Genomic DNA, 12925 nt, shown 5'->3' on the forward strand with positions numbered 1-12925 from the left:
CCACTCCTGGACGACACGGCTGTTATGAACAGAAGAATTGTCCATAGCCACGTGTATGGGGATATGGTCAGAAGCAGGAGGGGCTCTCACAGAGGGAATCAAAACTTCCTCCAAAAATTTCGACATACTGGTGACCATTTAACCGTTCCATGAATAGGGACCAAAGCCCCGTCCACATGCCATCCAACCCCCACACAAGGGCGATTCTGCCACTTTGAAGACATGGCCGCATAAATTTATCCTCAAATCTAAAGAGGGGAGACAATAAAAATTTATATATATATATATAGATAGATAGATAGATAGATATAGATGTAGATATATATATATAGTATATATATATATATATATATATATATATATATATATATATATATATATATATATATATATAATAATAAAAACCCATTATTATCTTAGGGCTAGTCAAATAGTCAAATATAATTATTCACGTAGACTAACAAAATATTGTTTGGACTAAAAGAATAAGCTAAGACTTGTGTCTCAAGTTAGATTAACCATGTAGCCCATGAAAATTTTTTAAAAAAGTAAAGAATGTAGCAGGCCTAATACAGTAGGCCTGTGTGAAATGAAATTATAGTTACACATAGCCAAATGAATCACCGAGGCTAAACAATTATCAGGGATTGGTTATTAATCTAATGTGGTCCAAAAACACCTAAATAATCAATTATGCATTATTGCCATTATTATTACACAAATGAACCACGCCATAATTGTTGATCCTACTGCAGGTTAATGTTCGAACACAAGTAATCTGGACATACCTTTTTTTCCTGACGCCAACAATAAAGCCTTCCTTCGTCGTTAAAAACGTTTTCTCATCGCACCAGATAACATTTTCCCAGAAATTGCCTCCATAGGGAAAATATTGGAAGAGTTTGCCAAGTCGCTGTTCTTTGTGGAATTGGGTAAGGAAAGGCTTTGCAGAATTCTGCTTTCAAGTCCTTCTTCTCTCAAACGGCGCCTTGTGGTGGTGTTTGATATGTGGAGCTAGTTTGTCTTTTAACTATTGTTGATGATGTTATTGGATGCTCTCTTACAAATCCAATCATCTGCCTGTCTTCCTCTTCTGTCGCAGCAGGTCAGATCTTCTTTGATTTTCTAGTCCTGCTAGTCCTACTGCTATATCTCTTCAACCATCTATAGCCAGTTGCTCTGTGAGATTTAAACGCTGCTATTTCTTGCACTGGAGTTCGTGTCTGATGCAATCACCTGCAGATTTAACTGATTCTGATGCCTCGCCCGGTCCCAATCACCAGCCGATCCATCTTGATTAGAGTTTCACGAATCACTGGTCGCTGATCCATCTTATCAGAGGCCGCATGACCACTTTTTCGGCGTCAGAACAGTGTTCGTCCGGCAGCTATGACTACGGCCGATGCTGGCGCCCTCGGTCAAACCGCACCAACCCCTAAAAATATCTGGTAGGCATGGCCAGCGATGGGTTATTAGGCAAAGACACCCTCTTCTAGTAGGACACGGCTGGTGATTCATAGGTTGGGTAGATAATATACGTTGGTGCCGTGGGGTCGAAAAAACCGGCCAAAGCTGAAGTAGAGTCCGAACGGTATATATAGTCCTAGAAGTTGAAATCAAACTACCAACCACGCCAACTTCTCTGTTGAATCTGACGATTCATGGTTGATTATGCTTAATGTTACAAAAGATTTTACATTTATATTATATTGCTGCACTTGCACATGGTTTTTTTATATTGTCTTTGTTAAAATAAATGATAATACGCTATGATATAAAATAATTTTTTCCACATTCTCTAAATTTACGCCAGTAATGTTGGTAGTCCTGTGTTGAACGAAAATTTCAAATTGTTTCTGTTTCTACAGTTTGAAGCAATAACTAAACTTTGAAATAATCAATATTGCCAGCAATTTTTCTATGATTGTTATAAATACCAGATTTGATATTTGTGCATCATATGTTAGCTTTATTTTGCTTGATAGAGCTTTCAATGAAAAAAATAAGTTTTTGAGCTACGCACAGATTAAGCCCAGTTAGTGAATTTCGAACGAAATCCTCTGAAATTTGTCGCATCACTTTTGCGCTTATTGTACTAGAATACTCCATTTGTGAAGGCAAAGGTATACTGTATATCTCTGTATGAAACATGGTTTACTGGAAAACAATTGATAAGGGGTAAAAAAAGATACAAAACTTATTGAGTTTTATTATAAAATTCACAATGTTTTACAAAAGGCATTGTACTGTTAAAAAAATCATTGGAAATGAAGTTAATTCTTAATCCACACTACCTTTTATGGTTTAAGGCTGAAAGGAAAATGATATGTAAGTACTGTGCTTCAAGTACTTAGTCTTAATACGAACTGTGCCTTCAGACTTACACACCAAAGCTATACATTGTCAACCTTCCACTTACAAAATGCTAATTAAGGAGTGTACCAAAAGTTCAATAGTCTTGACATTCCTTTACTTATCCTTACTGGCAAAATATGTATTAATAAAATAAGACTTAAAAAGCAGGGTAGAATATAAAGCAAAAGCCAGTAAGTACTGCAATTTCTGCTGTGTTGTGCACTGTACGAAATGTTGTGCATATAAAATCTAACCGCCATTGTCAGGAAGAAACTGGTTAGTTCATAAAAAAAAAATAGCATCAATTATGCAAAAGGGCAACAGTTATTTTCCTCTGAAATGTGATATTTTCCCTACCACAAAAACTGAAAAACATTACCATAAAAAAATCCAGACCTCTGTATTCATATATTTTCTTTTTCATAAATAAATTAGAGACATAGCAAAACACTGAAATTTCCATCAAAAAGGAAATCCACCAGAGAAGCATATGACATCATACCAACGTAATCTGCCAAGCATTCATAATTTTATGACAATACTGTGCACTTTCCAAATATTTGTGAATAGAATGCATATAAATGCACTGTTAAATGGCAAAGATAGACTGTTAATGCTCCTTACCAATGGACACAATCTAGACTAATAAAACAAAAGTGTTATTACCAAAAGTCTCCCAAGAATTAATCATCTACTGTAGAAGGCACTTCCAGTAATCTGAGATGTTACACGCTACATGTACACCAATTTGTCACCTTAAAGAGATCAATACTTCACAAAAATTGAGGGCAAAACTGTACACATGAACAGACCCCTACACTATTTTAATAAATGCATTCAAATACTGAATATTTACTGTTTCTGGATATAAGACAAAAGAAACTGGAATGGCAAATAGCATATTTCTTCAAACAAAAATGAGTTTGGAGAATACAGGGGTAATGTTTGCACCATATTTCAACTAATCATTCAGTGTATATATAACTGCAAAGAGGAGAGCTGATATCACAATTGTGATAGAGGTAAAAATAGTTTAACAAAAGAACTGCCTTAGAAATCACACTAAATATTATCACATAACATAATGAATGCACATAAAAGCACGTTTAATATATCCCACTTGGCACATACTGAAAATACCTGTGCTAGTCACTAAGAAAATCTAAAATGCACTGAATAAGGAAATATTCTTGTGCAAAAAATGCCCATCATTCAGGAATAACTGCTTAGGAACACTTTTGCTGAGGCAATATATTTCAAACTTGAGCCTTGTCCTCCTTTGTGTGTGTCACTTTTCTGTTTTAAAATGGATTTAGTCACTACTGTAATACTCAGAACTCTTCTTAACTACTTTGTTCAAGTTACAAACAGGATGAAGTTATTGGTCCTTATATGAATAATACTAATGCTGCCTCATCTAACTATATTTGAAGCCAAGACATTTTACTTGAGGATATGTCATTAATTGTGTTTACTCCACATGTATATAGCAATTACCTCTTATTTAGAGATCCATTTATAACGTCAAAAATTCATAAATACTCTTACAATAATGTGAGATTCTTGTAAACTTAGCACACTCATGTACTCTTTGAAATTTTTAAACTAATTTTACTTGTCAAACACTAATATTACTTTCCCAAAATTCTGCTAAAGTACAATAGAAGCTTTGCCAATTTCTGGTAAGCAAGGCAAGTAATGCACTCACCACTGTGAAACTAAAGCCTAACATTAGTCCATGTGCAGATGTCAGGATTGGAACAAAGAAAATGGGTGAATCACCACCACATTCCATCTAGAAGGGCAAAGGATATGATTTTCTCAACATGCTCACAGCCTCCCACTTCTATATATATAAAGATCTGTATAACTAGAATTACTAAAGCATACACAAGAATTAATGCACATATATCCATTTATAGTACAATATATAAATGGGCCTGAGGTCAGCCTGGTCACCACGGAAATGACGAAGCCCTAAGACTCCCCCATAGTAAGGAAGTGTGTAAGTTACATCTGTGCATATAATTACAAAGGCATTTCCTACTTCATTTAAAATGAGACACATCTATTTGCATGCCAACAAATTTAAGTGCGGAACTGTTTCTGGGATGGTAAAAATGACAAGCAACCTGATTTGAAAATTCCCAAATGCAGTAAACCTAAATCATAAAAAGCACCTGTTACAAACAATCTGTTGATGGTTTCTACCTGGGGCTTTGCATAACTAGTACTGAACTGACATGGGTATGTGTAAACCCACAATTCTTAAAAAACAAAGATCATAAATAACCTTAATGTCATTCAAATGTCAAACACAATAATTACACTAGTAACAATTTGGATATAAAATGCAAAATAGTACAGTACTTACCACCAACATGAGATCCCCAATTTATATTCCTATCATACATGCAACATTCATTCTGGAGTACTTACATGGGAGGGATATTTGGAAGAAAGAGACAAATGCCTATCCGCTAAGCTATCTACATAATCACTACCAATGAAACATGAAAAAGAGCCAAGTAGTCAAATGGAATTAAAAACTGAGTAGTCAAGTGGCATCTAAAGGGAAAAGGAGTAATCAAGTGGAATCTTTAGTCTAATGCTGTACATATCACAGATATTTTAGGACCCAAGGGTCCATTAATTAAATATGTGGCAGTAACATAATGACTTCCTTCTATTTTTACAAATCTTCCTATAGTTAACGATGAGCCATCCATATCTAACATAGGATATCACAAGTTTACAAAGACTTACAATAACTTGTCTTTTCTTATCAGTTATGTACCCTTATATGTGTACTGACTATACAAATGATGAGAACCCAGGTAAAGGGGCCCTCGATCCCGCCATGTTGTTCATTATGATTTGACCACCATTAAGACTCATGACAGCACTACCCTCTGCTTCAGAGTCTGTGTAGCTTGAGTAATTTCGAACTGGCTTTTGACGACGCCAAGACTGACGGAAGGTTTCGTTGACATTGGCATAGTGATTCACAAAGGAATGTGGTTCTGAATGGTGTGATTCATTTTCACTCTCAGATTCCTGCTGTAAGAGAGAAAAATTTAATTAGAGCACTCTCCTACTTTGAAAAGAATTTAACATTATAGTCAGTACTGTATTTTTCACCAACTCAACCATGGCACTAAAATCTGTAGTTTTGGTGCTATTTCTCCAAAGTTGATACTGTTATTACTGCTGAATTGTGTAGCACAAAAAAGAAAAGCAGAATAGGGGACTAATATATGAATAAACTAATATGCATAGTTGTCCAACACATGGTGTTGCAATGAAACAGCATGGGAGATAATGTTACTGGGATTAATTTGTTATATGTACTCGGTAAGATACCTTATGGAACTCTCTTGCTAATTTATAGTGTTACATGATTAACAAGTAGAAAAGTCTAATCATGTTAAAAATTATTCATGAAGCTCTATGTTTGCTAAGTGTAACACACAAAAATTTGGGTAAATGTTTCATATATAATGGTGCTTTACATCCTCTATATCTAAGCACTGGCTGGAGATTCAAAATTCAAAACAAGAACTGAAAATACTACAATAAATGTATTTTTAAAATTAAACAAGTAAAAAATGCGCCGAAGTTTCTTCAGCGCAATCGAGTTTCCTGTACAGCTGCTACAGCGCATTATCAAGACCACCAAAAATAGATCTCTCTTTCAGTGGTCTTGGTATAATGCTGTATGAGCTGCAGCCCATGAAACTTCAATCATGGCCTGGTGGTGGCCTATCCTATATCACTGCCAGAAGCATGATTATGGCTAATTTTAACCTTAAAATAAAAACTACTGACGCTAGAGGGCTGCAATTTGGTATGTTTGATGATTGAGTGGTGGATAATCGACATACCACCACCCCCTCTCATCCTCAGTGTTTAGATCTGAGGTGGACAGAAAAGCATGGACAGGACAAAGTGCAGAAGGACAGGCAAAGCCAGCACAATACTTTTCTTGTACAGAAAACTAAAATTCATATCACTTGCTATATGACTAGTCAGCTGAGAGGTGTAGTTATTCTTAAAATGAGTGCTCTTATCCAACTCCCAGGCAATTACCCTACCTCTAGGATAAGTCACCAGGGGAATCACCTGTTGAACTAGCTACATCATTATATGCCATTCACTCAGCAAGCTGCTGACTAGGCATATTTGTACTTGTGCAGTTCTCATGCCATTTCTCTACTCGGTCATAACCACCTAGTGAGTATGCTAGTTTATTACTTCTGTAGCTGATGACACAAAATAATTTTTCCTGAATTTTTTAACACTTAGGAACAGTTATACATCAGTGATGGAGTACTATACCTCTGCATGAGCTTCCCAGCACTTGACATCTGGGTAAGTGCTTACAGTATAACAACCTCAAGTAGTTGAAAGTGTAAAAGGCTACAAGCAAAGTGGTAATGGGGTTGTGCGCTCCATTAGGAGTTGGGGTTGTGCACTCCATTAGGAGTTATTAGCATGCCATACTGTGTCTGTCTGGTCTTACTGTTTTGTTACCTATGAGTGACTGCTGCTGACTGCAACTGTTGTTTGTTCTTGAGTTACTGTCCACATTATCAGACTCGTTTGTTTTTGAGTTACTGTCCAAATTATCAGACTCGTTTGTTTTTGAGTTACTGTCCAAATTATCAGACTCGTTTGTTTTTGAGTTACTGTCCAAATTATCAGGTTAAGACTCTTCATATATACAAAAAGATGACTTTAATACTATTTTTGGTTAAAGGTGACATTAGGCATACTCAAGCATAATGACATATATTCAGACATGAACAGAAGCACAATTTTTTCGGCAACATACTTTGAGATGTAAAGCACAGTGCTTGACACCTTCATCCCCTTTCCTTTTTCCACATGGTCATTAGGATGCCCCTTCCTTGGTAACATGAATTAATATCAGCTGATCATGTGAAACAATGATGACCACTTGATTCTTTACAGCACAACTATATTGTTTAAGATGTCAGATTATGTGACTTACAAATGAATAATAATCATTACAGCATAATTTAACAGAGAGGACAGCTAGTCCAGTAACATAGGTGGAATCACAGTGAAATGTTGATGAAGACAAGACCTCAGATTCCTCAAAACATCAGTCAATACAATTAGGTTCCTTCAACATTTTACAATGCAAAAAAAAAAAACCTAAATCCATGGATTCATCTAGGTTGCATGCGATCCACCAGCACACAGAAACACATCTTATAATGCTGATGTGCAACAACAGATGTGAAAAAAAAACTCAAAAATAATGACAGACTTTTGTGAAGCAAATGAAGACTCCAGAAATTTGGCAGACAGCTGTAAAGCAACCACTGGAAATTTCTCTGTATCAGCTAACTGTAGCTGACTGGTTCTAGTGACCACTAAGCTTCCATTAATTCACAACTTGGCTACAATGCTAACTTTAATATAGCTGTGATATCTGAGGTTTTGATCAACATTTAACATGCAAGAGAAATAAGGATCTCCACATCAAAAACTGCTCATACCCCATCAGAACGATACTTCCATGAAAAGAAGCAAAAAATTCTCCAAGAGACTATCCATACACAGAGAAGGATAAGATGAAGACCTCTTTGTACCCTTCATCACCATATACATTAAGGAAGAAAGAGCAGCAGCCCACTTCAGACAGGATACTTCTCATGCTCCACTTGAAGAGGGTCTCATAAAGGTATCCCACACCAACTATTGGACGTACCCTGGGAACTGCCAACTTAAATGTTCCATCACAAGTTAACAGAACTAAACTTCACGCCTGGCGATTACCTAGCAATTCTTCAGACCAGGAAATATTTTAAAAATTACATATTTTATTTAGAAGACCATAATAGCAGTCATTTGTGGACCTTTACCATGAAAATTGGTAAATTTTCTGTTGTTGCAGACAAAGCTACTTTCTGATTCTACACCAGCAATTGCAAGTTCTTCATGACAGGAGGAGATTAAGAACCTTCCACTATCAGCTATTAAAGAATAAGCAGTCAAAAATTATTAAAACCGAATGTGATTACTTCATCTAGTCAGAGCTAAGGGATCTAATGAACTTTGAGATGGATCCCTTAGACTTACAATAAAGCCAATGAAGTGGGACCCTGCACTGGTGCTGATGAGCTTGAACTAAAAAAAAAAAAATCCCATGAAACAATGTATCATCAAAAAACACTGCTTTTTAAAATGCCAAATTTTAAAAGTAATCTGTATTTTCCCCAGGTACACAAACCAGAACCTTTCATATATGGAGGATCCTTCAGTGCATATGCTGGACCGGCTGTGTACCAACCAACACAGAGGGTACCCAGGTGGAGAATGGGAGAGAGGATGCCCAGTCTCACTTACCAATGCTACCCATTTTAATTCTGGCAGCAAAATTTGTGTGAAAAAACAAAAACATATTGGAGTGGATAAGGTGAGTTATCTTCAATATGAAAGGTTCTGGTTTGCATACCAAGGAAAGATACAAATTGCTCTAAAATTTTGGCATTTGTTCCTATAGAGATACAATCACCATACACTTCATATATGAAAACACTTCTTACGTAGGATGTAGTGTTCAAAGGCAAGGGTGTACCTGTGCCGGTGAGAGTGTGTCCAGAATGTGTCACCTCTGGCACTGCTCCTTGGGGTGGTGGGCCATATGTCCCCGCTCCATACCTTGCAGGCTGGAACTCCATTGGAACAAATCTCAAGAACCCAGGCCCCATCCCTTCCCCTTCGCCCTGAGAGGATAGCTCACCGGTTGTCCTTTTAGCTAAACACAATCAATTGGTGTGAGGGTAAACTTTACCCTGACCTCTCTTCCCCTTGTTACAGAAGAGGAGACAAAGAGTCTAGTAGGAAAGGAACTTTTAATGCACTTCCTTGTGCTGTACTTATTCGGATCCAGCATGTACTCAACACAATGCTACTGGGTTGGAAGAGGAAGGGTAGGGGTGGGTAAGCACCTATTTCACTCTCACTCATGAAATAAACATTTTGGCCAAAGCAGTTGAAAGGGTGGCATGGGACACCCAGTAGGGACCCAGTAATCACACTATACTTGTTGAACTGCCACCACAGATCTGAGGGAGAAGGTATCTAAGGACTTACATGCAATATCCCTCAGATGGAATGAAGTGAAGGTAGTCTAGTGTCGGCTATACTGCTGCTCTCATTACCTATTAGTCCAAGAAGTTCTTCTGAAAGGCAAGAGAAGGTCCTACGTCCCTGATGTTGTGAGCTCTCAGGTGAACAGGAGGGTCTGTAGCTACTTCAGTAAACCCATAGAGAAATCTCCTTTATGCAATAACCAATGCTCATGAAAAGGATCTTACACTCTGGCCTATGAGTTTCTGCTCTTTTCAAGTAATATTTCAGGGCACACACTGGGCACAACAGCATCTCATCCAGGTCTCCACCAACAAAATTGAAGAGGGAGAGACTCATGCTTTGGTCCAGAACCAAGGTATTTTGCCTTTTAGCCAGGAAGGAGACTGAACCTCACTCTTCAAAGTGAATGATAAGATAGGACAATCTGCATAGTTCCCTGACTCCCTTGGCAGGGACAAGGGCTAGGAGGGACTCCCTTGACTGAGGGAAGGGCTAGGAGGATGACTTCTTTAAGGTGAGATCCCTGTCCATGGAATGGGACAGGGGTTCATAAGGGGCAACGCTCAGTCTGTAAAGGACCAAGACCCGCCACTACTCTAGCTGTCTAACCTTCTGAGGAGGGCACAATCACTTTAAGCTCCTCATAAGCATAAAGATTTCAGAAGAGGCAGACAGGTCCATGCCTTTGTCTTGATGAAGAAGCACCAGAGAGTCTGTTATCCACTGACGACAGATACTGAATGGAGAGTTACCCCTTCAAAAAATGGACCACTCTCCTTGGTAGGCATTTACAAAGGAGAGGAAAAGGGAACCAGACATTTCCTCTGTTGTTCTGCAAGGAAAGCCCATCTTTCGCAAGAGTTTCTGGATAAGCTCCACCCGTGAGGTTGCAGCAACTGTACTGCTCAATGGAACCTCTAGATGCATGGTTGCAAGAGAAAAGGGGGAAAAATGGGGAGGACCCTCGTGACATTTACCAAGAGAAAGAGGGTTCCTTTATCTCTTTGCATATGGCCTGCAAGGAGCCACTAGTGTCATATGAAGGCCCATGATGATGAATATCCTGTTTATCACCAAAGGGAGGAAACTGACTGGGGGAAGGCATATGTTTGTATTGCCCAATGGATGTTAGACTGCATCTTGCAGTGTTGCCTATAGGTCTGGCACCAAGGAGCAGAAGCCTAGGTAGTAGCTTTTGGTTTAGCCTGGTGGTGAATAACTTGATCAATGGTGGGCCCTATAGATCAATCAGTCTCTCTGCTACTACCAAGTATTGGGAACTCTGCCCCGACTATTTGGCCCCAACAGCTGAACTAGTCAGCTGTGATGTTCTTTTTGCTGGGAATGTAATTGGTCCACAGCTTGATCATGTGTATTGATCCCCAATCATGCATCTGGAGGGCTAGCCTGCACAGCGAAGGAAAAACCATTCCCCCTTGCATGCTGACATAAGCTACCATGATGGTGTAGTCTTGCTCATGCTCACGACTACCACTGAGTGCCCTTACAGAAAATGTTGGAATGTCTGTTGTGCCAGCCACACTGTACTCATTTCTAGTTCACTGATGTGCAATTTTTTGCAGGTCTAGGGTCCACATCCAAGAAGAGCATTTCAGGAGGGGGTAAGCCTGGGGAGACCCCCTGAAGAAGGTTTTCATCTGAGAGCCATCACACCAGGCCTCCCCAAGCCTTCTCATTGAAGGGAACCAGGTGAGGTTGGGAGGTTTGTCTGGGAAGGACCAGTGGCCTATCATTTGCCATATTAGGGATCGACGATGGTTTCTACCATTTGGTGCAGGTTTCCCCAGGGATGTAAGATGGCCCAAGCTCATTGGCCGTACTTGAGTCGATTGTTCCTTGTCCCTCAGGTATTGCCTTGAAACTTCCTTGAGGTTATCTCTATCCAGGGAGTTGCTGGGAAGGCTTTCACAGGGATCGTGTCTAGTCACTCATCCCCAAGTACTTGGCCTGCTACTTGAGAATCAGGTCAGCCTTCCACTAATCAATCAGTACACCCAGACTCTGGGAGAAGAACAGGAGTCATTACTTTTCCCTAAGTAGTTTCCCTTATGAGGAAGTGAGGATGAGCTAATCATCTAGGAAACTTAACAGGTGGACTCCTTCAAAGTAAACCCAAGCTCTTAGACCAAGGCAAAAACCTGTGTAAAAACTTGTGAGGCTGTTGCTAGCCTAAAGCAGAAAGCCTTGAATTGGAATATATTCCCCTTGGCACATGGAATCATGCAAACTTTGAGGAAGACTTCATGATCTTGATCAACCTTCACGACAAGTACTTTCAGATCCCAATACATCAGGACTCAAGGAAGTTCCCACGATTCATGTGCCAAGGGAAGATCTTCCAATTCAAGACCACCTCCTTTGGGCTAGCAACAGCCTCAGGGGTTCACCAGTTGTTGCCTTGGTATCAGCCTGAGCTCACTCAGAGGGAACCTGCCTGTTATGTTACCTGTATGATTGGCTCATCCTCACTTCCCTGGAGGGAAACTTTGAGACAAACAATGACTCCTGTACCTCTGCCAGAGTCTGGGAGCTCTGGGAAATGGTGGAAGTCTGACCTGATTCCCAAGCAGCAGATCAAGTACTTGGGGATGAGACTACACTCTCAGTGTGAAACCCTTCCCAGCAATTTCCCAGATAGGTAACCTCAAGGGAGTTGCAAGGTAATTCCTGAGGGACAAGAAACAACTGGCTCCACTATGGAAAATGACCTTCATCTTATTATAAAATGTAAAACAATCAATATGATGATATGCAAATTTACATACCCATTTTCATACCTGTGTACAACTGTTTTACATGGCCTTAAAAGATTTAATTCTTACTGATCTTGTGAGATATTTACATGCCTATTTTTTACAATAACAAAGCCATAACCCAAATTAGGGTGCTCAAGGCAATAGTAAAACATAGCAGAAATAACACAGGTGCAAAAGATGACTTCAGATATCTGCAGTTTCACTCATTCACAGTTTACTGCAGCCAATCCCTCCATTTAAATGAATCTTACAGCCAACCCCTAAATATAAAATTAAAATTTTAAGTAAATGAAGTGCTTTGTTTTAAGTAAAATGAAGTAACCCATTAAGTTTCCCCCTGCTGGAAAGTGAGTACAGGCTGTAACAGAATAAAAATTGTTGGGCCATGCTGTGCCCACCTCAATATAGTTTGACTCTGTTTCTTTTCCCTTATCCATTACCTGGGACTGCATCCATTCTGTCTCTGTCTCTCTGTTCACTTCATACTAAGAGGCTGCTTTGTACCTGTTGTGTGTTCAACTCTCCCAGCAGTAATGAAGGTGGGAATTTATTTCTGGTGATAAAATTCATTTCGTCATAATGTGGTTTGATTCCACAATAAGCTGTAGTCCGTTGCTGGAACAACCAGTTGGTTCTTAGCCACGTAAAAATAAATCAATCCTTGG

General features: G+C 39.0%; 2 protein-coding genes across 17 annotated transcripts in view; one reads left to right on the forward strand and one right to left on the reverse strand.

Moving 5' to 3' along the window:
* The window catches only part of LOC136835707 (uncharacterized), a 63735-nt gene that overhangs the window by 49481 nt on the left and 1329 nt on the right, over positions 1 to 12925 (forward strand). Inside the window, exon 3 of one of the 3 annotated variants that reach the window (XM_067099563.1) lies at positions 8608 to 8803. The exons of the other annotated variants lie outside the window; for them this stretch is intronic. Within the exon in view, the coding sequence (XP_066955664.1) occupies positions 8608 to 8803 (196 nt within the window). The remainder of the gene's footprint in view (positions 1 to 8607; positions 8804 to 12925) is intronic. 3 annotated transcript variants of the gene reach the window in all.
* Positions 2196 to 12925, reverse strand: part of sdk (sidekick cell adhesion molecule) — a 213856-nt gene continuing 203126 nt past the window's right edge. For 9 of the 14 annotated variants that reach the window (XM_067099562.1, XM_067099560.1, XM_067099556.1 and 6 more), the window contains one exon: positions 2196 to 5415. In XM_067099562.1, coding sequence (XP_066955663.1) covers positions 5170 to 5415 — 246 coding nt within the window. In that variant the 3' untranslated portion in view covers positions 2196 to 5169. The remainder of the gene's footprint in view (positions 5416 to 12925) is intronic. The other 5 variants (XM_067099559.1, XM_067099558.1, XM_067099554.1 and 2 more) reach the window with 2 other exon arrangements.

This window comes from Macrobrachium rosenbergii, chromosome 55 (genome assembly GCF_040412425.1).
Source record: "Macrobrachium rosenbergii isolate ZJJX-2024 chromosome 55, ASM4041242v1, whole genome shotgun sequence".
In the NCBI taxonomy this organism is placed as follows: Eukaryota; Metazoa; Arthropoda; class Malacostraca; order Decapoda; family Palaemonidae; genus Macrobrachium; species Macrobrachium rosenbergii.